This window comes from Nelusetta ayraudi, unplaced genomic scaffold (genome assembly GCF_046127955.1).
Source record: "Nelusetta ayraudi isolate G7.1 ecotype Tasmania unplaced genomic scaffold, CSIRO-AGI_Nayr_v1 ptg000071l, whole genome shotgun sequence".
NCBI lineage: Eukaryota > Metazoa > Chordata > Actinopteri > Tetraodontiformes > Monacanthidae > Nelusetta > Nelusetta ayraudi.
Genome location: NW_027466121.1, coordinates 3,549,038 through 3,573,095, shown reverse-complemented (window position 1 = coordinate 3,573,095; position 24,058 = coordinate 3,549,038). Strand labels below are relative to the sequence as shown.

The 24,058-nt window shown below is 45.8% G+C and overlaps 2 protein-coding genes across 11 annotated transcripts in view; both read left to right on the top strand.

The window, feature by feature from the left end:
* mical2b (microtubule associated monooxygenase, calponin and LIM domain containing 2b) overlaps window positions 1-7,576 on the top strand; it is a 48,736-nt gene extending 41,160 nt beyond the window's left edge. For all 10 annotated transcript variants that reach the window (XM_076042894.1, XM_076042892.1, XM_076042901.1 and 7 more), the window contains 9 exons: window positions 282-422; window positions 632-816; window positions 1,328-1,695; window positions 2,272-2,345; window positions 2,451-2,540; window positions 3,673-3,772; window positions 5,034-5,142; window positions 5,814-5,887; window positions 6,385-7,576. In XM_076042894.1, coding sequence (XP_075899009.1) covers window positions 282-422; window positions 632-816; window positions 1,328-1,695; window positions 2,272-2,345; window positions 2,451-2,540; window positions 3,673-3,772; window positions 5,034-5,142; window positions 5,814-5,887; window positions 6,385-6,605 — 1,362 coding nt within the window. In that variant the 3' untranslated portion in view covers window positions 6,606-7,576. The remainder of the gene's footprint in view (window positions 1-281; window positions 423-631; window positions 817-1,327; window positions 1,696-2,271; window positions 2,346-2,450; window positions 2,541-3,672; window positions 3,773-5,033; window positions 5,143-5,813; window positions 5,888-6,384) is intronic.
* A 701-nt stretch (window positions 7,577-8,277) lies between these two features.
* On the top strand, window positions 8,278-24,015 carry parvaa (parvin, alpha a). Its single transcript, XM_076042694.1, has 13 exons — window positions 8,278-8,644; window positions 13,469-13,558; window positions 13,686-13,756; window positions 14,121-14,223; window positions 14,990-15,130; window positions 16,797-16,912; window positions 17,040-17,098; window positions 19,344-19,363; window positions 19,479-19,540; window positions 20,498-20,566; window positions 20,911-21,012; window positions 22,854-22,926; window positions 23,198-24,015. Exons 1-13 carry the CDS (start codon window positions 8,509-8,511, stop codon window positions 23,272-23,274), a joined length of 1,119 nt encoding a protein of 372 aa, XP_075898809.1. The 5' UTR covers window positions 8,278-8,508; the 3' UTR covers window positions 23,275-24,015.
* Window positions 24,016-24,058: the final 43 nt, after the last annotated feature.

The window sequence follows — 24,058 nt, the reverse complement described above, 5'->3', positions numbered from 1 at the left end:
CCAAAAAGAGTGAATTTCCAACCCACTGTAATATTCCACCAGACTCATGATGAGCCTCTTCCCTGACGTCACATTCACAGACAGACATGCCCGGTACCATTGTGTTTAAAAGATACACATTCTGTTCAAAGTAATTGCCTTACAAGAAGTGAGCTATTTGATGGTATTTCTTTCACTTCAACACCCGAGAAAAACCAGAGCGAAACATCGCCTCTATCGTCGCGGCTGCTATTATGGTATTGACCGAGACTGTGGTTCTCTCCAACTCGCTCGTCGACAAGGTGAAGACGCTGCCAGGAGACGAGGGAGCGGCCGCTGCCGTCTCGAGGAAGCGCCTGATGTTATCCGTGGCGGAGAAAGAGAAGCTCCTGAACTGGGACGCGCTGGTGGCCCCGGAAGAGGCTCCGCAGCACCGTGAGCAGGTGGAGTTTATCGTCCAGCAGGAGGGAGGGAGGGAGGGAGGAATAAATCCCTCTCCTCCTCCTCCTCCTTCCTTCTTCCCCCTTTCATCTCTCAGCCTGATGCGAGTGGCTCCACGACAGCGATGCGAAACAAGATAAAGTGGTAGGGGGGGGGCTTGATTCCGCATTCTGGTGACCGCATTGTTCCCGTCCCTCTGATGTCTTATCAGGCGCGAGCAGAGAGCGCGGCAGATAAGCCTCCGACGGACCCAGGCCAGGACGGCGAACCGCCGCTGACGCCGCCCAGTCAGAGCCCGGCCTCGTCGCCCTCGGCCCTCCAGCTCATCGCCAGCGCCTTCAGGAGGACGTTCAGCGTGGCCGGTGCCGCCAACGGCCCAGGCGCTGCGGTCACGATGTTAGTTACTCGTCCACCGTCTTCTGACTGTTGTTTTTTTTAAGTGTGCCTTTGAACCTCAAGCACAGCGGTGGGCAAATATTTTGACGGGGGGAGCCACAGTGGGTTGTAAAATTTGACAGAGGGGGCCGGAGCAGGAGCAGATAGATGGAGTGTTTTGGTGAGCCACCTCAAAATATACATCATGGGATCAGTAGAAAACATGTGGTTTAACGTTAGCAAAATCAGTGTCTTTTAAGCCCAACGGTATTTAGCTCTTCATTGAAATGACTCTTAAAATGCTGAAAGAAATGATGAAATACAGCTATTTTGTTATGTACTGACTATTAATATCACCTTCAAATTCAGATGGCCAGATTAAAAAGCTTAACGGGCCGCTAATGGCCCCCAGGCCGTAGTTTGCCCACGCCTGGTGTTCAAACGGAGCAGGACTCTGAAATGAAGCCCCCTGTGTGTCTAAACCCAATAGACCTCCAACTGTTTTCCATCACTACCTTCTCTGTTCTGCCAGGAGGACGAAACACGACAACCACTGCAAACAGAGGCCTGCGTCGGAGGGAGTCTTCAACTTCGGCTCCCTCTTCGGCTTGGCCGCTCCGGAGCCGAGCAGAGAGCCGCGGAGGGCCGGCAGGTTTGCCAGCGCCGACCCCTGGGGCGCCGGGCGGGACCTGCCCTCCCTCCTGGAGCAGGTCTCCCTCAAGGCTCGCCGCGACGCCGCAGGGGTCTCCAAGGACGACACGGCCACGTTGCCGCCGCGCAGGAGGGTCAACCTGTTCTCCTCCCTGAGGCTGAGGAGGAGGGAGGGCTCGGTGAGCGAGGGCCCCGACCAGGAGCTGCAGAGGGAGATCAAAACCATCCTCACCAACCTCAAAAACAAAGGTCACTGAACCCTCTCATTGTTCACTTGTTTTGTTTGCCACTTTTAATTCACTCTTTGCACTCTTTTTAATTATTTTTTTATGCTGCTGTAACTACACACTTTTCCCCTAATGTGGGATAAATAAAACCTTCTTCTTCGTCTTCTTCTTCATCTTCGTCTTCTTCATCATTGTCGTCATCTTTGTCTTCTTCCTCTTCCTGTAACTGTAAAAAATCATTTATTTTCAGATTTGCCTCTCGTCACGTCTTTGTTTACTTCTGCTTTAGACGCTTTAAGCCAGAATTGACAAACAAGTTGCCTTTTTTTTTTTGTCCAAGGTCTTACTTTTGTTCAAGTTTATTTAAAAAAAAAAAAAAGTTGCGCCAGATGGAAAAGCTAGAATTGCAGCCGCAAGTCTTTCATGAGACGGCTGTTGGAATGCGGTGTTATGGGAATAAACAGAAGAAAGTAAAAAAATTTAAATTTGCGTTTCATAAAGGTGAGAGAGGTCTGCTTGAAACGCCATCGGAATGGCTAATCCTCATCCTCATCCTCATCCTCATGGTTCATTTCGACCTCTGTGTTTTTCTGCTCAGCTTCTGGCCAGCAGAATCTCAACGTGTCGTCTTCGAGTGAGGACGAACACGACTGGGCGCCATCCAGTCAGAAGGTTCGTGAAGGTCATCGCTGTGGGCTGCGAAGTTTGACCTGTTCCCTATTCTGTGCACCTTCTGTAATGTTCTTCCTTTTTCCCTTTTTGTTTGTTTCTCGCTAGCCTTGTCCAGAGAGACAGAGGAGGAAGCAGGAGAAGACGGTGGCCCAGCAGGCCAAAAGAGAGCAACTGAAGAGGCTTCACAGGGCTCAGGTACCAGTTTCCCCCTTTTTGGTCTGACTCATTTTAAATGTATCGCCACCCAAGACCTCACTGCACTTCCTAGTTCGACGCCTATAAGGCCATTTTCCGATAAATGACTGTCTATTTAAAAGGCCTGGATCAAATATTTGCTCCTTATCCTGGTGTGACAGTCAGAAGGAGCTTTAAAGAGGAGCCGCAAACCTTCAGACTCCTGGTTCATTGTTTAGCTGTTTACCACCAGAGGTGACGTTCTTATTGCGGTGAATTCCTCTTCTGGCTTTAAAAGCAATGCCGTAATGTCAAACATCTCCTTTGCTGCGCTTGAGTGCAGCCACGCGCTCAGATTTCTGTATTGTCCACGTCGAGGTACAAGGCTCTTTTCGGTTTCTCTTTTTACGGCAGAAAAATTGAGTTCAGCGGCGGAATATTTAAGGTTTTTGGAAAGCATATTTCATTTCACAGTGGACGTTCTTACCTCGCTCCTCCAGTAGAAAGACTTTTCAGTTAGACCTTCCGTTCAAAAGAACCAGCGGGGATTTGTGGTGCCTCGATGCCGAGATATTGCAACAATTCCAAAAATCTAACTTCACTATGATACCTGTATGAATGGTCTCGATACTGATATGGTACTGAGGCAGAAACTCACAGTCAGGCTGTGGGTGTCTGTCTTCTTTCGTCTTCTTTTTTTAACTTATATTCAAGGGTGTGTCACCTAAAACCTCTTGAAAGTTCAAAAATATTAACAGTAGCAGTCTTTGGACTTTGCCTTCAGAGGTGCCCTCTATTAGTTCTGTAAAAGATGAATATGTGAATTAAATACAACCGATATAGGAACATTCCATCTCTAGATCAGACCATGTATTTATGTACACTACCAGTCAAAGCATAATTAGATATATCTTGCTCACATATTTGATGTCTTCAGTATCTATCTGCAGTGTAGAAAGTTGTAAATGTTTTTTTTTGTTTTTTTTTGCTTCTCTCTGCCAACATTGTTGTGTGATTTAAAGTAATTGTTACAGATATCATCGCTCCGCACTAAGGCGGACAGAGAATTCCACATCCTTCCACTTACATTCAGCAAGCCACCAATGCTCTCTTGTTTGTTTGTCTTTTTGTGGTTTGTTTTTGCACGCCTAAGGCTATTCAGCGGCAGCTGGAGGAGGTGGCCGAGAAGCAGAGAGATGTGGAGGAGAGAGGAGTGACTATAGAGAAAACCATAAGGGGAGAAATTGAGGGAGGTACGGAGTCGTCCTCGCACACCTTGCACACGCCTCAGGCTGGCTGTCAAACTTTATTGAATAAAAATATTGTTGTTGTTTTTTATCCATGGCACCTCCTACATTGTACTCTTAATGTTTTATTCTCTACTGCTTATGTTCAGGACATCTATTGCCACTACTATAACTGTCTGACTGAATTGAATGACAGCATTCATTGAATTTGTTTTTTGTTTTTTCCTGGAATATCAGATTCATTTGAATTCATTATTAATAAGGTAGTTTTATATTACCCAAAGACAGTGTATTCACAAATGTAAACATGTATCATGATCCAAATGTAAATATATTTCAAGTGCAATCTGTTACATCGAAGAAATAACACCACCACTCGCGCATATCCACCTAAAACCTAATATCTTGTACTTGGTCTCTCACAAAAGCGCTGCTAAAAACAACCTTTCATCCATTTTTTCATTTCGCCTTTAAATGTCTAAATGATATAATTTCAGGGCAGCCTTGCAGGTGCTGTCACAGCACCCGCTGCCTTAGACAACCTGCGGCTCCTTTTATCGACTGGCCTAGCAACAGCAACACTTTAGATCAATGTAAACTCACGACACTGCTCTTGAAAGCTCTGACCTTCCTCTGTTTTATTTTTTGCTTTCCTTATCATTGTCTCGCATTTAAAAGAGCTAATCCTTCGCCACCAACACCCTCCCTTATCAGGAATGGCTACTCTCACAGTAAACTGCGAGACTTTTCTGTCGCTTTGCCATTGTTTGTGGTCTCGAGGTCCCGTCTGACTCGAGCTGCTCACGCTGCTACCATCAGGGAGGCGCTACAAGAGCTTAGCAGCTCGGACAAGCGTAGCTGAAAGATTTTTTTTTTTTTTCCTCTTCTCCCCCAAAGCCATCAGGCTTGTAAATGAAAGCCATCCACTAAGCCTCCTTCCAGCGCTGCAGGCAGCCGAATGATGTCGGCTGAATTCGCATCAAAACAGCCTGTGTGTGGGGTGGAGGGGCCGTGGTGTGATTTTGTAATTAAAAGAATAATTCATCCATAAATGCATTTTTTATAGTTGTTTCTTTGTAGACTGTTCAAGCCGATTCATAGCCAAGGCTTTAAGAGTGAGAAAAAGACAAAACTTGGCATCTCATTGATGACAATGACATTGTTCCTCATAGACATGACACCAAACATTCGAGTTTCATTACCCAACCGTCCATCTCTGCCACCTTCCTTTGTTCTTCCGTCGCCTCCTCGCTGTCGACCCCCACAGACTCACCTCAGATGGACGATGCCGACGAGGCCCAGCTCTACCAGTCCTGGTTCCAACTGGTCCTGGAGAAGAACAGGCTGGCACGTTACGAGTCTGAACTCATGGTCTTGTAAGTCACGGTTCCAGACATTGACTCTTGTATGGGGAACTTCGTAAAAAGTAAATACAACTTTTTGCCATTAATCAAACAATACATTTGTTGATCATTTTGCTCTACTCTAAAGCATGATCCACGTTTGTATTGAACTACATAGCAGCATAATTTCAATAGTTCCACTTTGTTTAATAACAACTATAATAATATAGTATAATATCAATGTACAATATAATATAATAATAAATGAATTACTTTGATTATTGTATCTTTTACATACAAAAGTAACCAGCATGTTTTCCATTGTAAGAAGTAGAAAGTACAGATATTTGTGTACAACTGTAGGACGTATAAGTAAAAAGTCATATAAAAAAGTATATACTCAAGTAAAGTACAGACACCTCCTAAAAATCTACTCAAGCACAGTAATGAAGTATTTGTACTTACATCCCACCTCTGTCCAATTGTATATTGTCCATGTAAAATAATGTTTATATCCCTACTGCAGCCATGTATTTGTAGTTTAAACCCGCTCCTTTCAGCATAAAATGCTTTTTTTGGACATCTGAGATAAGCCTGGTGCAACTTTATCAACAGAAACTATACACATGCAACACTCAGAATAAGTATAGCACTATGTGGTTACCCCTTTGTCCAAATCCTTACCCAATTGCCTGCCCTCTCAGTGCTCAGGAGCTGGAGCTGGAGGACACACAGAGCCGACTGCAGCGGGACCTACGACAAAGAATGTTGACGGAAGGTAGTGTCAACACTCATGTACAGATGCTACTGTGTGTTGCCATTTTGTTTGCGCTTAGCTAAGAGTAATTCGCCAGTGTGGATGTGATCTATTTTTGTTGTACTTTCCCTTTTACTTATTCATGTATTTATTATGTATCGTTATTTGCAAATAACCGTATATTTATCAATAGGTTTGTATTATTTATCTCTCTCATTTGCACTGATTTTTATCTCACTTGTAGATGTAGAAAGAGCGTGCACACCACAATGGTGGGTACTCGGCTTATCCAGGTTATTTTTTTGTAGGTCATCTTGTACTGCCCTCTTTAACTCCCGGCAACATTATCGGAATGTGTTAATTCCACTTTAGGAGCTCGGATGTATTGCATTTTCACTCAAACGCACCTGTCCAATTTCTTGTCGGACCATCGCAGTTTTTCGATTTACAACCTCGCGTTATAAAATGCCAATGTCTCCCCGTCTTTTCTTTTTCTGCCGTCGGCTCATCGCCAACAGACACAAGGAAGAGCGCCTCGGAGCTGCAGCACGAGCAGGCGATCCTGTCTGAGATCATGAGGACGGTGGAGAAACGGGACCAGCTCGTCTCCGTGCTGGAGGAGCAGAGGCTGAAGGAGAGGGCCGAGGACAAGGACCTGGAGGGCCTCCTGCTGTCCAAGGGCTACGAGTTCCACTGGGCGCCGGCCGACGACAGCTACTGGCCGGAAAAGCTGGAGTGAAGGCGGAGCTTCGTGTAAGAGAACAGAGAGGGAAGGAGAAGAGAAAAAGTAATGGAGTCTTAAATGATGTGACTTCCATTGCGGCCCATTGTTTCTGACGGTGAGGTATTTGAACCTCCGTGCTTCCAAGTGCAGATACTGACTTGAAACGGAATGCTGTGCATTGACCACTTTGGCTAATGTGACGGTCTCACCGACCAACCTTGTGCCTAATCAAGTAGCTCTTGACACTGCATGTCTGACTGTACGGTCTCTCTGTACATCGAGCTGAGGATTTAACATTTCCCTGTGTGTTTTCTTTTCTACTGTTTTGCACAGTTTTTCTTTCTAGTTACCAAACCAGGGATACTGTTGACAGTGCTCATCAGTGGTCACTTTGTTAGTAGCGTAGTGCTCCTGGATGTGTTTTATCTTTTCATTTTAAAACGGGAACACTGTGAAGCGTGTTTGTACCAAACCATGAGTGCAGAAATGGTGCAGGTTCCGCATGACAGTAACTTATTGTGTAGTTTTGTTTTTTCTCGCTCAACTTGTTCAGTTTTTGGAAAATGCATCATAGTTAAAGACTGAAACACGGGGCAGATAACTTTTGTGTTGAACCTGTTGAAACTCTGGTACACTTAAGGATGCCAGAGATTTTTGTTGTTGAATTTTCTGCCAAGAAATAACTATATGTGACATCACTGGTAGGGGAATGGAGATGTGAAGTAAAGTTTCAATGCAACCAAAGACACTAATCATTGCATATTCAAGATTTTCCTGGTGACTTATTTACAGAGGTAAAACTGTGACCGTTTCAACCACTGTTTGCATGTGTGTGTGTGTGTGTGTGTCCTCCGTTGTGGTAGATGTATTTCCGTTGCCACACAATTGTACTTCCTTTGTTTATTTTTGTGTATATTAGTAAAGTTTGTGTCACTGAAAACTGATTCCATGGTTTAAAAAAAAACCAAAAAACTTATTGTTATGTTTCTGTTTGTTTTAGTTGAATGCTTTGTTAAGTCTTTTAAATGTAAATAAAATAAAATTGAGTAAAATTAAATCGCATTGCATAAGTGACTATACTTTTTCCTAATATTTCACTTGTTAGTTGATAGAGATTGACCTTTAACCTTTGTCACATTTTTCATCATACATGTGGTTTTTATTTGTAAGATTAACAGAGCACACAAGACGTTCAATTCCAAACCCATAACTTGCAATGAAATGGTTTGCTGCACTTGGCAAAAAAAAAAAATTGTGAACAATATTTTAGAAAATATTGGCATTAGTGACCATTAGTGAAATTATATATATATATCTTTTTGAAAAAATATGAGATCCCCTTAAAATTTTGCTACGAGGTTTTCAGGGGTGTCATGGGTGAATGACGGGGGGTCCGACCCACCCGGAAACCCCTGTATTTTGCACACTGCTTAAGTAATTAAATTGAGATTATTATTATTATTATTTTTTATCTCCTGAAACTAACTCTTACCTGTATCGAACGTTGCCAACCACGCCCCCTGTCGGTATATTTAACAACACTTAAAGCATACTTTTTTTAAGGTCAGAATCACGAACCGGGTCTGGGCCAGTAAGCGGGAGCTAGTCGAGCTCAGAACCCGGCGCCGGGACTCCGGACCCTGCAGGGCCGAGCGGAGCAGTGAGTCCCCGGTTGTCAGTTTGCTCCTCCCGCCCTCTCCCCCGGCTCTCCTCCGCAGAGGAGGGGCCATTCACTCTGAGGGGAGAAAATGTCTGGAATTCCGTTTCCGCTTTAGGGAGTGGACGGCGATTTTTCTCTCCCCACCCACCAACTTGACTTCCCGACCAAGTTTTGTTTCCACGTCCCTTACGGTGAACCTCGGACGGTTCGTCGCACAAACAGTCCCGGATCGAATCCAATCCAATCCTCGTCTCGACGATGGCTTCCTCGCCGCAGAAGTCCCCGTCCTCCCCGAAGTCCCCGACGCCCAAATCTCCTTCTTCCCGAAAGAAAGATGACTCTTTCCTAGGGAAACTTGGTGGAACTTTGGCCAGGAGGAAAAAAGCTAAAGAAGGTAAAAACCCACTTGCTAACAAAAAAACAACCTAAAAGGCCTCAAACTGTCGAGAGCTGCAACTCTGTTCGTTTCACCGTCGCTTTGTTTGTGAGATAAAGACAATTCTTGAAACTTTCACAACTTTCGCATGCTAAGCTAAGCAGGTACTTACTATCGCAATGGAAGTACTGTATTCACTCTTATCATACTAACGCCCACAGTAAACTAACACGGTTAACGCTGTTTTGGGCACTTTAGTGAAACAAAACGTCGTTGAATTAGTGCCTGTCGTGACCTGTGTGCGTCTATGTGAGTGTTTCCATAGCCGCGGGCAGTTTGTCGCCATGTAAGGTATTGAAGCGGCTCCTACTGTAATAAGTGAGGAATGAGGCAGGAGTCGTCAACACCAGGCCAGGCCACTACGCTCTACCGTGGGAACATTGGCGGGATGTGTAAAGGCTCTCTGGCCGGAGGTCAGGGTCACGCACGGGGCAGAGCAGCTCTGATGCCCCACCGCCGGGGATTTTATATTACCGTACCTCGTCTTTTCCCCCCATAAATATGTATTTGCGATGCAACATGTTTTCCCATGGTTCGGTACGCATCACGGTTTTTGGGTCACGATTAACGGTACGGTTTCGATATCCTATCTATCATATTTACTAATATGAAACTACTCAGACTAGCAACGACAATGTTGTATTGTAAAAACAATTAAAAGCACAGATATAAACAAATCAAAAACTTTATTATTTATTTATTTGTTGTTGTTTTTTTTAAATGTGCACTATCAGATTAAACCGTTCGGAACGAACTCTTGCTCATTTATCGTGCCAAGGTCCAGTCTGAAGTGCTCTCACCTCGTCCTCCTATTACCAGTTGGGTTTGTTCAGTCTTAGAATAAGAAGTCAAAGTCTTATAAAGCAATATTTTTTTCTAATATCAAAGTCTTTTGTGCCGCTGTGAAGGCCGTACTGCTTTGAAAGTGCAGGTGTCATCACAGATTTAGATTTCTCAGACTTCTGAGAGATTAACACTTCATCTGAATATGATGTTGATTTTTTTTTTTTTTTTTTAAACACAGAAATCATTTTTGCAAAAATGAACAAATGTTAATGAGCTGGCTTTGGGCAGAGGAATCACTTCTTGCGAAAAGCAGCAAATCATTTCTTCAAGATGCTGTTTACATTGAAATACAAATTTATCAGTCAGCTAGCTATTTATTTTAAAAGGTATTAAAACCTTTGAACCAGCTCTTCTTCTCGGCTCAGCGCTTCTACCTGTTGTTGGCTGCATAGAACGTTCACAGAACCTTCCAGGATGCATTGAACCCAGGCCGCCAACAACAACCGCAACAAGCGTTTTTTTTTTAAAAGGGTCGGCTTAGCCCTTTATAGACAACACAAAGCAGGCTTCAGAGAGACGTGAAGTGGCGTCCATGGATTAAGGCCAGGTTGTTGTTTTTTTTTATTGAGAATCCAGTTGAGAAATGTCCCTCTCAACCGGGTGAACACTTTGCCTCATTTAGGGTTCTGTTGCACAGCTGCGCCCCCGTTTTTTTATTTATTTTTTATGTCGCTTTTGTCTGCAAGACACACAATCACATTACTCTGATGCTGGCCAGGGTTCACCACACACACACGCGCAGGCTCCCTATGAATGTCCCCCTGTACCGTGATTTGATGGAAACTGTGGGCCGGGCCCCCTCTCTCCATCCAGCATTGATTGAATTTAAGTCCCTGTGACGTTTATGGCGGGTGCGGCACGTGCTGGGAGAGCCAGGGGAAGGGGGTAACGACAGGATGAAAAAGAGAAAAGTCAGATTGGGTGCGCTATAGGATCATTATGGGATGGTCATTGGCGGAGCAGGAAAGTCATTAGTCGTCAGAGCGACAGCCAGGGCTGTTCGCTCGCGATGCAGACGGACTCCACCTGGTGAGCCGTGTGGACGCCACTGCAAAGAAGCCGACCCAGGAGACAGTAGTAGTAGTAGTAGTAGTAGTAGTAGTAGCAGTGTGATTCTGTTCTCCTGTGGGGAAGCAAAAAAAGCGAAGTAGACACAGAGTTGGTGCATCATCAGGTGTCCGCGGCAGAGATTTGGAAGTTCAGCTGGTGCAAGATGAGCCGTGCAGGAGACCGCCGGTCCTTCTAGCCGGGAAAGGATGCTCAAGACTCGGGGAGGCTGGGAGACATGGGCTGCGGAGCGCTGTGCCCTCCAGGTAGGACGCCAGGACGGCATGCGTTTGCAGCGTACACGGCAGCTTCCCTAGCAAGGAAGGAAGGAAGGAAGGAAGGCCACGGCGATCATGAATGACGTGGGATCTCTTTTATTGGCAGAAGGTATTCTCGTTTTTATGACACGGTCGGAGGCTGGAGCAGTGTTGGAGGGGAGGGGGGGGGGGGTTGATGGGTGGCAGGGACGCTTGGAACGCTCCTCGCGCCGACCACAAATCAAATGCAAATGCGCGACTTGCTTGACGTGCCCCTAATGGAGGCGCAGCTGGGGCTTCTTTCATTAGATACATCTAGATTTGCATTGCACCTCCTTTTCTTGTCTCTGAATTCATAAATGATTTGGTTCATTGAAACAAGCGGTTCAGATAAAACAATGCGGTGCGTTTTTCTCTTTGACGTCTGATATAATAGAAGTGATAAAGAAAAACACTTCAGCTTGTTCTTGGGCTGCTCCCCCGCCGTGGAGATCAGGCAGCTGTGTGGTGATAATTGGAAGGCTGATGTGACAACCCGCAGTATCTTACACTGTCTTTGTCTATAGCATAGGTGTCAATCTCTGGCCCGCGGGACAATTTTGGCCTGCAGTGCAATTATATTTGGCCCACAAGGCATTACAAAATCGCTACTAGAGCTGGCGAGCTTCCAACTTTCGAGTTTGTTTGTAATCTTAATTTTTTTTTTTATTAAAGGTGTATTTTTGCTAGAATGGTTCTCAAAAATAAAAGTTTATATGTGTCTATCTGTATATATGTGTATATATATGTGTGTGTGTGTGTGTGTGTGTGTGTATATATATATATATATATATATATATATATATATATATATACACACACACACGTATATTTATGTACACACACACACATATGTATATGTATATGTATATACATATATATATGTGTGTGTGTGTGTGTGTGTGTTTATATATGTATATATATATATATATATATATATATACACACACACACACACACACACACACACATATATATATATATGTATATATACACACACACACATATATATGTACACATACTGTATATATATATACATAGATATACATAGAAGGGTCTTGCTCCCTAAAATTCTTACACACTGGACCTTTAACAGACAAGAGTGAACAGTCACACAAGGTGTGCGGCGCTGATTTGACCAGCACACCCGGCAAGTGCAAGCGCTCACATTTACAGCCATCCACTCGTTCGTAATGTTTTTTTTAAATTTTTTTTTAGCGAAACCGCTGTTCGCCAGACGAGGCAGTACGTGAGGCTCTCGACTCGCTCCGGCGCGAAACACCAGCACACGCACACGTCACTCTGCGGGGAAGCCGTCGCACCTTCAGCGCTCCGCAGCAGCTGGTGTTGATTGGTCGGACATTTCCTTGCGAAAGGCAGCGAAATGCGACAGGATGTTCGCGCGTCGAGGCATTGATGAGCGCCGATCGTGGCTCCTCGGGTGTCCCGCGCGCCGACAGGAAGTGCGTGCTGGGCTTCGCTGAGGCCTGCTGAGAAACAGGAAGCAACGCAGGAGATGTCAAAGTGCTGTTAGCGCAGGAGCTGCTGCTGCTGCTTCTTGTCAGAGGAACCGTGAAGACACCGGCGTGTCGCGTCTTGACTTTTGAAATGTGTTTGATTGGGGATGTGAATCTTTTTGGTGTCTCACAATTCGACTCTTTTAGGCCACGGTTTGGTTCAAAAATCGATTCTCGATTCAGGCGTTTCTCAAATCAAATGATTCTTGATTCAAAAATGAATGGTGCATAGCGCGTTGATGTTGGGCAAATTATGGAATCAAAACAGAAAACAGTTGTTGTAGCCTGATTTTTAAATTTGAAAGCTATTGTAGCCGATTCCAATGATATAAACAAAACCACTGCTGCTAAACTTGAGGCAAAAGCTCAATATTTTCATGCTCAGACTCAACAAGAAATTTTATTGTTACATTAAAGAATGCACACAAAAAAACTCAGGCTCACTGCCCCTTTCTCTCAGACGCTTACAAAAATTAAATTGGACACAAATAACACATTTGTGTTGTATGTGATTTTTCCTTGATGGGAACTTTTCAAGTAAATCTCAATTTTCCATCACTACAAGAAATTTTTCTTTCTTTATTTCAGTGTTTGGCCTTTGAGATGTCCCATGTCGTTTTCGAGGGGGTCCGCACAAATTAAGACAAACAATACAGGCATAAAAAGTAGTGAATACAAACGGTACAAAACTTGTAAGCACAAGGATACTCACACACACTCGCACTTAAACAATACATACAAAACAATGCACACAATTACACGCACAAGTACAGTACAATACAGTACAAGACATGAGTAGAGGAAAAGTGAGTATGAGAAGTCCTAGAGGGAAATGAATGTAAAAAAAGATGACCAGAAACGAGAGCAGGATGTCTGAAAAGAGGATTTGAAGACATGAAGAGAAGTCATGGACCAAAGTGAGGAGGGAAGGTTGCTCCATGTACAAGAATAAGTTCAAGATCTACCGAACGGTTAAAACTTCTGTTGATAACTAAAATCACCCGAGGTCGAGCTCTCTCCCGTTCCCTGTTTGCACAACGTGATGTGAAAGCCGCGATGCTGTCTGTCTGCTGTAGTGTCGGAGCTCCAGGAGGAAGGGATCAACGCCATCAACCTCCCACTCAGCCCCTCCCACTATGAGCTGGACCCCGAGGACACCATGCTAGGTAACACACTGCTCTCCTGCCTAGACTGAGTGGCGAAGGTGTCTTACGTTTTAAATAGTAACGCATCATTTATCGCTCCTGACTGCATGGGGCGGAAGGATGACTCGGTTTCTTTTGCGTCTTTTAGAGGAGAATGAGGTGCGCACCATGGTGGATCCCAACTCAAAGAATGACCGCAAGCTGCAGGAGCTTATGAAAGTGAGTGTTGACTCTTTAGTTAAAGCCTTTAGTGTAGCCGCAACCGCCGCTAGCTGTCGGTGAAAAGCAAGAAAACAGGAAAGAGAGGAAAGGGCACAGTGGTTTGTTCTGCTGTATTTCAGACTGGCTTTGGCGAGAGTTTAGGCAGTGCTGACAAGGAGTTAGCCACGGGGGGGCAACTAAAGCTAATGTAGAAGCAGCAAATCTAATCAGGCTGTTTGAATGTAAAAGACAGAAGGCTTCCTGTGCTTGACACATCGGATAAACAGGATTTCCGATTCATTGCAGCCCACGATCAAGATTTTAAAAAAAATGAACTCTCAAATGAGGTGCAGATTCTAATTCCAATGTGCTGCCCACAAAGGTGCTGATTGACTGGATCAACGATGTTCTGGTTGGAGAGAGGATCATCGTGAAGGATCTGGCTGAGGATCTCTACGACGGGCAGGTCCTTCAGAAGCTCTTTGGTAAGCGGTTTGGCAGTCACTGGGACTTTGTTAAAGCATGCTCGGCATGTGGCGCCCTGGTGTTGGTACACACACAAATCAAGCAGCTGGTTTGTGTTGACCACCGTCTCTCAGGGAAGCCGTCACGACAGCAGTGGCACTAGGAGCAGCACCAGCAGTCACTCATTGCGGTGTGAGCCTGATTACAGTGAGATTTTGTTTCGCGTCATTTAACATATCACACATTTGGTCCAGTGATAGTTGGTGTATTATAGGAAATAAAGGAGTAGGAAAGGAGAGAGATATTTCAAGATGTTTGAAATAACACAAATTCACATGATTGGTTTATATGATTTTCTTTTTTTGTCATTGATCATCTGGCATCCGCGGTCCACTTAGACCCTTGACCTTGCTGAAATTCAGAGCAAGGACATCGAGTTCCAGTTTACAGCGTTTCCATTACAGATGGAAGAAGCAAGATGAACACCTCCACTGTTTTTGCTAGCATTGTTAGCTTCCGCCAGCTGATAATAACGAGCAACGTCATAGTGAACTGTGAAAAGAACACAAGGGAACGTATATAGGTGCCGCACAGTGGTGTCACACAACCCGACTTAGTGACGCAGGAAACAGACAATTTGGGTATAAATAGTTCAATTAGACAGCGCCCAATGATGACGTGGCCAACCCTGACGTTCTTCGTCTTGTCTTGTGGAGTTTCAGCCAGGGTTGAGCAAAACCTCCGCGCAGTGCTCAGAGAACCTTTGTCCTTTGTCTCGTTCCGCAGAGAAGCTGGAAGGCGAGAAGCTGAACGTGGCCGAGGTGACTCAGTCCGAGATCGCCCAGAAGCAGAAGCTTCAGACCGTCCTGGAGCGCATCAACGACTCCCTCAAGCTGTCCGCCAGGAGCATCCGCTGGAACGTTGACTGTGAGGGCCACTTCTGATCTTTTTTCCATTTGTTGTCACTTCTAACATTTCCCCTTTTCCCAAGCTTTGCCTCGGCCACACAAAGTGAACGCCCAAGTCTGGCTCCAACTCGAGCCCGCCTCTTTTCCTCGTCCGTGTGTTTTCTGTGGACAGACGGCAGACATCTCTGCATCGCCCAAGATTTACACAAAACAACCTGGTCAGAGTTGCTGCTCGGCAGGTCAGGGAGGGAACGTGTGCTATTTATTCATTCGTGTTCACTTTTTTAAAACTGTGCAGCTAGTTCAGTAGTGCGAGTCGGCCAGTGTAGAACCTTTAAAAGACGCAGCTTCTCTCAGTTTCCACCGCTGGCTTGACACAAACCCCCCCCATCACCTGCTTCCAGCGGCGCCTTCAACACTTTGCACTTTCACCATCGGCAGGTGGAGAAATTCGCAACGTCTGTGCACAGATTCAGATCTTCACACTTTAAAATGGTGCGAGGCGGTCAAAGGCTTTTCTTCAATTGAAAATAGAGCAGAGAGGAGAATGTAATTAAAGAGTCAATATAATTAAAGTCATTGAAATAAAAAAAAAAAAAGCAATTTCGCTTCAGTTTTTGAAATAGCGAAATCTCTGCGTTAACCTATAAGCACAACTAATAACACAGCGCTGAGCAAAACGACGTGCGTGATGATGAATCACGCACCTTACTGTCAATAATGCCGGCTAGTGTTGCCAAGTGGGATCGCTCGCACGTACCGCATGAATTGCGCGACCGGCCGAGTCACGTGACGTTTGAAAATGTGCCTTCGGTGTGAGTTTGCCCTTGAAAACTTCTTCCTAGCAGACGTCTTCATACATTCCAAGGAGCTGAGTGAATAACACGGGTGGCGTGAGGAGTGGGGGTTTGGGGGGGGGGGGGGGGATTGATTTTGCACTCCTTTTATTAGAGCGGCTCCCTTCAAACCTGTTCACTTTTGTTTGCCCCCCCTCCCCCCCCGACTGACTTTCATCTTCCATTCTGCACTCTTTCTGCCAATAACTTGTGCGGATCCTCTTGTCCAGCGGGGATCTAATAGGTTTTATGAAGGCTTTCAGCCCGCTGCCTCTGATGATTGGCCATTACGGCGGGCTTACAATCAAAGGGCTTTGCCTCGCGCACTTAATTGATCCTGCGCGTTTCATTGAGCCACAGGTAAAAAATCCTTCCTGACTGACCAAATACTCTGCATGTTGCACATTAAATACGTCTCGCACAACGAGCTCCTCAGGGTTGACTGGTGGGAATTTAAAACGCTGCCTGCACACAGGTGGCAATTGTGTATTTTTTTCAATACATTTTTTTTCTCCATTTTTGTTACTTTTTGTAACATCAGTGCAACAATGCAAGTTGCATGACCACGTGAAGAGAGATTAAAAAACACTTTTAGTCCTCTTGGGATGAAATATAATAGAAAATATGTGTTGTTATTTGGTGTCCTCAGCAGTGACGGTTCCGATTTAAAATTGTTAAGTCCGGTGTACAGAAGCTTTCTAATGTCTGACCGAGGCTTTTTTCATTCGTTCCGATTTCCGTTGAAGTTCACATCACAAAAATATGATCCTTCCAAGCGACAATGACTTCTGTTATTTGCCTCTTCACGATTCCCCCCCCCGCCCCGTCTGTTTTCCATCCGCTCTCCAGCCGTCCACGCGAAGAGTATCGTCGCCATCCTGCACCTGTTGGTGGCGCTGTCCCAACACTTCAGAGCGCCGATCAGATTGCCGGACCACGTCTCCATTCAGGTGGTGGTTGTCCAGGTACGTGCAGCGTGACGTCCGCTGCTCCGGCAGCTCTGTGGACCATGCAGTTGCGCTCTGCCGCCTGTAGTCTCCTGACTGATAGACGCCTTCTTCTGCCTGTCTCTCTCCCCCCCCCCCACCGCAGAAACGAGAGGGCATCCTTCAGTCGAGACAGATTCAGGAGGAAATAACGGGCAACACGGAGTGAGTCGGCACTGCTCGCACACTCACGGTGGCTTCCACGCTGGTTTGTGTTTGCATTTAGATCCACTGTTTGCGGCCAATCAACTCAGTCAGTTTCTTCAAAGTGCAAAAAAAAAAATCACCCCGCGGTGCGTGGTCTGAATTAGGGGTGGGAACCGCTGGGTACCCGACGATTCGATTGGATTCCGATTCAGAGGGCTACGATTCAATTAATCGCGATTAAGTGAGAATCGCGATTAATGCATGATATGCATGTACACATGCATGCAACATGCCGCTGAATCCAGCGTTCTCGACGACCGACTTCAGACGCAAGTCCCTGGCAATAAAAGTCCCAGTGGACTTTGTAATTCGCGTCGCCCTTTCCGGCAGCTTTGTTATCGTGGTCGGGATGATTTTCTGGCTTGGAGCGACGGGAGGATTTTCTGTCTTTTCCTCCAACTCCGGGTGCCAGCGGCCAATACAGTTTGTCGCTTTCCCTCAATATGAGTAGTGTGACACAAATCCTGTCGCAAAAGCGGAGCGCCGGCCGTTTTTTTTTTTTTATATTTTGCACGATAAAATAGCCACTAAAATCGCTTATTGCCCCCTTTAAATAACTCATGCGTTGGTCAAATAGTTCCTGTTCAGAGGAAGAAGCTGAAGAAGTCTCTCTGGAAAGACCACAAGTCAACACCAAGAGGGTTTTAGTTCCTGGAAGTTGTGTTGAGCGCCGCGTGTTCCTGCAGCCTGAACAGACCTGCAGACAACGCTGGACAGCACTCCAGCGCTTCCTCAGATCTCTGTATATCTCACACACACACACACACACACACACACACACACACACACGCACGCACGCACGCGCGCGCGCGCGCGCACACAGTTTGCATTCCACCCGACTGTGGCTGCAGCTTGAACAAAATGTCAGAAAAGCAGCAGCACAGGATTCAAAAGAACTTCATATCACCGTTGCTGTTCTCTTCCCAGCAGCACGCACACACACACGCACACACGCACGCATCCTGGGATTTTCTAATCCATATTTTCAAATAGGCCAGTCCGATGTGACGCGTCGGTTCTGCTGGATTCCGCTCTAGATCCAACACAAAATAAAATCTTTGAATGAAAGAAAAAAACAAAGAAAAAAAAAAAAACTCTATCGACTGGCCTGGATCAAAACGAGCCTTTAGTGTCGTCTTTTAAAAACCTTTCTGGGGATTTTTTTATATGTGAAAAAAAGGAAAAAACGTCAACTTTTGTAATTGTAAATTTATATGCGATGGCACCATTTGCTTGGGATTAGACTACGCATGCACAAACACACACACAAACACACAGACACACAACCCCTTGTGAGCCTGTCCTGCAGCCTGACAGCAGCAGCAAGGGAGATAACAGCAGGCCAATGCACACATTCGCACACACACGCACACGCACTTTGTCATACTAAATAGATACACTGCTAATAGCACGACACACACACACACACACACACACACACACACACACACACACACACACACACACGGAGGCTTTCCTTCCTTGCTCTGGGTGGAAATACGGTTATTACCACAGCACCAGGACCGGTGCCCAGACTCCCCTGCTGTTGCCATCGCACATCACACCGTGACCGTGCGAGCGAGCGAGAAAGCGAACAAACAAGCCTTTTTTTTTTTTTTTTTTGTACCGATGTGAGCGCTGCTGCCACGTCTCGCTGGCCTGCCCGCTGTGATATCTCTTCCTTTGGGACTCTCTCGCCCAAGTGTCCCCCCCTCCATCCTCCCTCCAAGCCTCCAAACAAACACCTGACCCGTTCCAGCAGCAGCAGCAGCAGTATTAGAAGAGGGGGGAAGAGCCCCATTCCCATAGAAGAGCTGCGAGCACTCAGAGACACGTCTTCATCCTATTGTGCCGAACCCCCCACCCCCACTGCATTGTCCGCATTGTGTTGCAGTTACGCGGTACCCCCAACGTATTGGAATACCCCAGGTGTACCTGCGCTTATTGTTCATCAAATTATGATACCCGCCGTCCCCCTGCTGCGTTATTGTGTTGTCATTTCTGGGGACGCGGCCCCGTCCCTTCCCCACATTCCGCTGTGATTGAGCTGGAAAGCCCTCGCCCCCCCCCCCCCCCCCCCCCCCCCTCCGAATGTCCCAGTGTTGTGAAATTGTCGGCGAGCTGAAACGCTGTCGCATCCCTGTGTGTCTTACACGTTCTCTGTTTTCTCCCCCCCCCCCCCCCCCCCCGCCCCCACTTCCAGGGCCTTCTCAGGCAGACACGGTGCGTATGAAGCCTTTATTCTCACTAAAGAAATGATCGCGAACACCGTGAACGGCATAATGAACGTTATTTCTATTAATTTTCATTATTTTATGATTTTGTTTTAATTCCACAGAGCGCGATGCCTTCGACACTCTCTTCGACCACGCTCCGGATAAACTCAACGTCGTCAAAAAGGTAAGAGGATGCGGTCGCTGTGCCGAGGACCCTACAGAGTTACTGAGAGCTCACTAATAACTGTGGCGTGTTGGGGAAAATCTTTCATCCTTGTAAAAGTATGGACACCTAACTTCTGATTTCATGGTTCTTCTTTCATTCTCATGACGATTTACATTGCAGATTGTCACTCAAGGCATCAAAACTATAAATGTGGAATATGTGTTAAACAAAAAAACGTGTGAAATAACTCAAACAAGTTTTATACTTTAGATGATCTAGCATAGCCACTTTTCATAGAAAATATATAGAACAACATATTTAGGTATTTAAAAAAGTTTTCTTTTGCCACATTAATCTTGGTCATATATTTGATGTCTTCTGTGTGTATTTACAGTATGTATCTTTTGACTGGTAGTTTGTTTATCAGGAAACATTTCTTTCAAAAATGTGTTAAATATTATTAATAATTGTTTGGCAAACATACTGAAACAAGTGAAAAGTCCTTTGAATTCACATCTTTATGCCCAATTTGAGTTTGAGTTGAAAAATGTCGAGCATAAAATTCAACTCTTAAAACAAATTTTTCTGATGAGGAAATCTTTGGAGATTCGGTCATCTAAGGAACTATTGTTTAAAATTGACAAATAAAAAAAGTGCCTTATTTTTCTGCTTTGTTTTGGAAAACGGTAAATGAAATATTCAAGGCTAACAATAATTTTCATATTTTAGCAATAAAAGTTTTGGTTACGGTTCTCCCTAATCGTTACAGAATCATAACATCGATTTAGGTAATTCATTCATTAATTGTTAATTCAGGGCAGCTGTGGCATTAAGCAGTTGTGGTATCTCAGTGTGATTTTGTCTGCTGCAGCGGCGGTGTTTGTGACCTGTGATACAGTTGTAATCTGTCACAGGGTGCTTTGTGTCTGCGTGACGCTCGGTGTGTTTACTTTTGCGTTGTTTGTTCTTTGTCAGACATTGATCACATTCGTAAACAAACACCTGAACAAGCTCAACCTGGAGGTGTCGGAGTTGGACACACAGGTACGTCGCAACACCTGCGCAAACAACACAAAAAGGGGATCGTTTCAACGTTCCAAAGTCCTACGCAGCCCAAAGCAGGGGGGGGGGATCACAATAGTGTGAAATGTTTTTCTTTGTAAATATGTCTCATGTCATGGTGCTGTGCACTGGAGTCATTTACACTGATTCAGTGGGTTCTGGATTGTCGAAAGGTTTACTAAAATGCATGATTAGCTCATCATCGGTATTCACAGTCCACAGTCTTTCGATTTAAATTTTGGATTAGCTTTTTTTGAAATTTGATTTTAGGAAAAAAATTTATCGTCCCCAAATTAACATTGAGAGGTATTTCTGCTGCTGTCTAGTTTGCAGATGGTGTTTACCTGGTACTGCTGATGGGGCTGTTGGAGGGATACTTTGTGCCCCTCTACAACTTCTTCCTCACGCCTGAGAATTTTGACCAAAAGGTAAAGTATAAGGGCACACAAATTTGGTTTTGCTACCCAAACTTCTTGACTGGTGGCGCCACAATGGGTTGTAAAATGTGACAGAGGGGGCTGGAGCAGATGGATGGAGTGTTTTGGTGACTCTTAAAACACAGAGAGGAATTATGAAATACAGCTATTTTGTGATTTACGGACTATTAATATAATTTCTTCAAGTTCGGCAGGCCGGATTAAAAATCCAAATGGGCCGCATGTGGCCCCCGGGCCGTAGTTTGCCCATGACATAGAGCAGTGGTCTCCAAACGTTTTTAGCAATGGGCCACATGACGGAACTGCATCACGGTGCGTTGACGGGGGGGTGCTGGTTGGAAATAGCGCTAACGTCCCGGCATTTCTTTGTTGAGCGGGGGAACGGGAGCGGGAGCGCGCTGTCACGCTACGCTAACGTGTCGGCAAAGTTACGTGGCGGGGGGGGGGGATTATGACTGCCTTCACGCGGGCTGGACAGAGACACGCAGCGGGCCGGATGTGGCCCGCGGGCCGTAGTTTGGGGACCCCTGACATAGAGCAATAAGGGTCTTCTTGTTCCTAGTTAGCAGTTTTTGAAGGAAGCCCGCCTGACAGTGGCCTCAATCAAGCGGGCTTCCTTAAAAAAATGTACACGATGGACCTTTAAAACAACGCGAGGCAGAAGTGGGAACAAAAAAAAACAGAACAAGCGTGGATCCCTCGAAATCTGCGTCGCCGCCGTTGAACGATAAGATCTGAATGGTTGGACGAGCAGAAGAAAACTCCACTCTGGGCCGAGCGTCTGCACGGACTGGATTCCCGGAGCCAGGGACTCCGTGCTCTCCGTAGCTCCATAAATGCCGCGCGTGGTCCCCAGAGCCCCGCGCGCAGCCATCTCTGTCTCCTCCGCGCTGGCCGCCGCACCACTGTGGTATTCTGAATTCTGAACAGGCAATCTGCACAGACGCCACAGTAGCCTTTTAGTCTGGGCCTCGGCCAGAGAACCACCACCGACCCACCCCCCCGCCAGGCTGCATGGCAGAATGGGCATCAGTGTTACATTGTGCAGGGCTAAATATGCACACACACACACACACACACACACACACACATATACACACACTCCTGGCCCGGAAGAACAGGCACCAGACCTACAGCATCTGTAATCTCCTTTTGCACAGGGAAACACTGGAGTGGCTTAGGGGGCTCAGTTCTATTACCGTGTGTGTGTGTGTGTGTGTGTGTATGTGTGTGTGTGTGTTGCGCGCCCAGAGGCCTATTGATGATACACTAAAGTGGGCTGCGTGAAGCAGCACGAGGCAACAAATCCGACTTTCTTTTTGGCCCGGGCAGTGAAATTTATTTCTTTGGCTGGCGTGCACACGATGCACAGTAAAAAAAAAAAAAAAAAAAAAAAAAATTGTGTTCGCGCGCTGGCTCGACCGCCCGAACCCTCGTCGAGCAAAGGTGAAGTTTTATTGCATCACAGCAGGGCGTGTAAAAGCACGGGTATGAATTATGATGGGGGGGGGGTGCCGTAAAACATCTTGAGTCTCTCCTGCGGCTCCCTGGTTTCCTCCTCGCGCAGCGCTTTGCGCCCAACAGCGAGGGGCCGCGCGCTGTTTGCGCAGCTGCTGGAGGCTTATGGTCTTAGAGGACGGAGCGGAGCTGAGTCGGCTGACACGGGAGGAGGAGGCGCAAGGGGGGTGGGAGGGAGCACCCGAGGGGGGGTTTGTGCGGTTTAACGACACAAATATGAGTTTTTGTTGTTGTCGTTGTTTAATCTGCAAGTAGATCTATGATCGTGTTGTTGGAATCAGAGAACGTGTTTGTTTGCGTCGCGCTCTCTGCAGGTCCACAATGTGTCCTTCTCCTTTGAGCTGATGCAGGATGGGGGCCTGGAGAGGCCGAAGCCCCGACCGGAGGGTAAGACACATCTGCATACATGCCTCCATGTCAACACGATATCGATATCGAGGTATATATCGATAGCTTTTAGCTATATTTGCAAGGTATTTCCCCAAGTTTAGGTGTTTCCATTAGCAGTTTTTTTTTTATTGCGATATTTCGGTTTTGCGCAATTCTAGTGGCGATGGAAACGCAGCTAGTAGAGCGAATATTGGTGTGCGGCCTGCAAGCTGAAGATGCTCGTTATTCTGCGTCTGCATTTGAGTCCCGGCTTCTTCTCCCTTTGCAGACATTGTGAACTGCGACCTGAAGTCGACTCTGCGCGTTCTCTACAACCTGTTCACCAGGTACCGGAACGTAGACTGAGCGCCACCGCGCCTCACCAGGGAACACTGACAACGGACCACACGTTGAAGCTCATCTGTCGAGTTTTCCTCCTTTCGGTCCGCGATCTTTTGCGTCTCGGTGCATGCGTCACATTTCGTCTTTGTCGGACAAGTGGCTGTTTCATTTGAAGAAAAGCAGAGACGTTGCTCTCCTTTCCCTCGCAAGATGTTCTATCACCAGAAATGTAATCATCCCACCACGACAGTGTAAAAACCAAATAACCAAGAGTAATAATGAGTTAAATCTTCGAGGTCACTGTGTAATATTTTCTTCAAGTTCTCAAGTCTTAAGCATGTTAGAGAGATTTGAAGTAAAAATGTCTATTTTCTAAGTAAAAAAACAACAACAAACGTTTGTATTTATTGTACATTTTTTATACGCCTGTTCTGTCTTTTCCACAGCTTCTTTCCTGCATGCTTTTTTTTTTTATTTAAACACATTAACGTTCCTCTTCTGTGCTTCAGTACAACGCGAACATCATGTCTGAACAGCCTTTAAGCTTTACGCTCTCAGCCAGCCAGCCAGCCAGCCAGCCAGCCAGCCAGCCACAACACTGACTGACTCACTGACTGATGCATTAAATGTCTGTCAAGTTGTACTTTCATGGCAGCGTCGCCTCCATCCCACAACAAGTGTATTTAGCGTCTGCCAGCACTCTGTATCGCACCTATTTATGCTTAAAAGCCATGCATTCAATAAATCCTTCAGTCCTTGAACGCAGCTGCGTTTTCGCTTTTTTTTGTGTGTGTGTTCCCGTAAAACA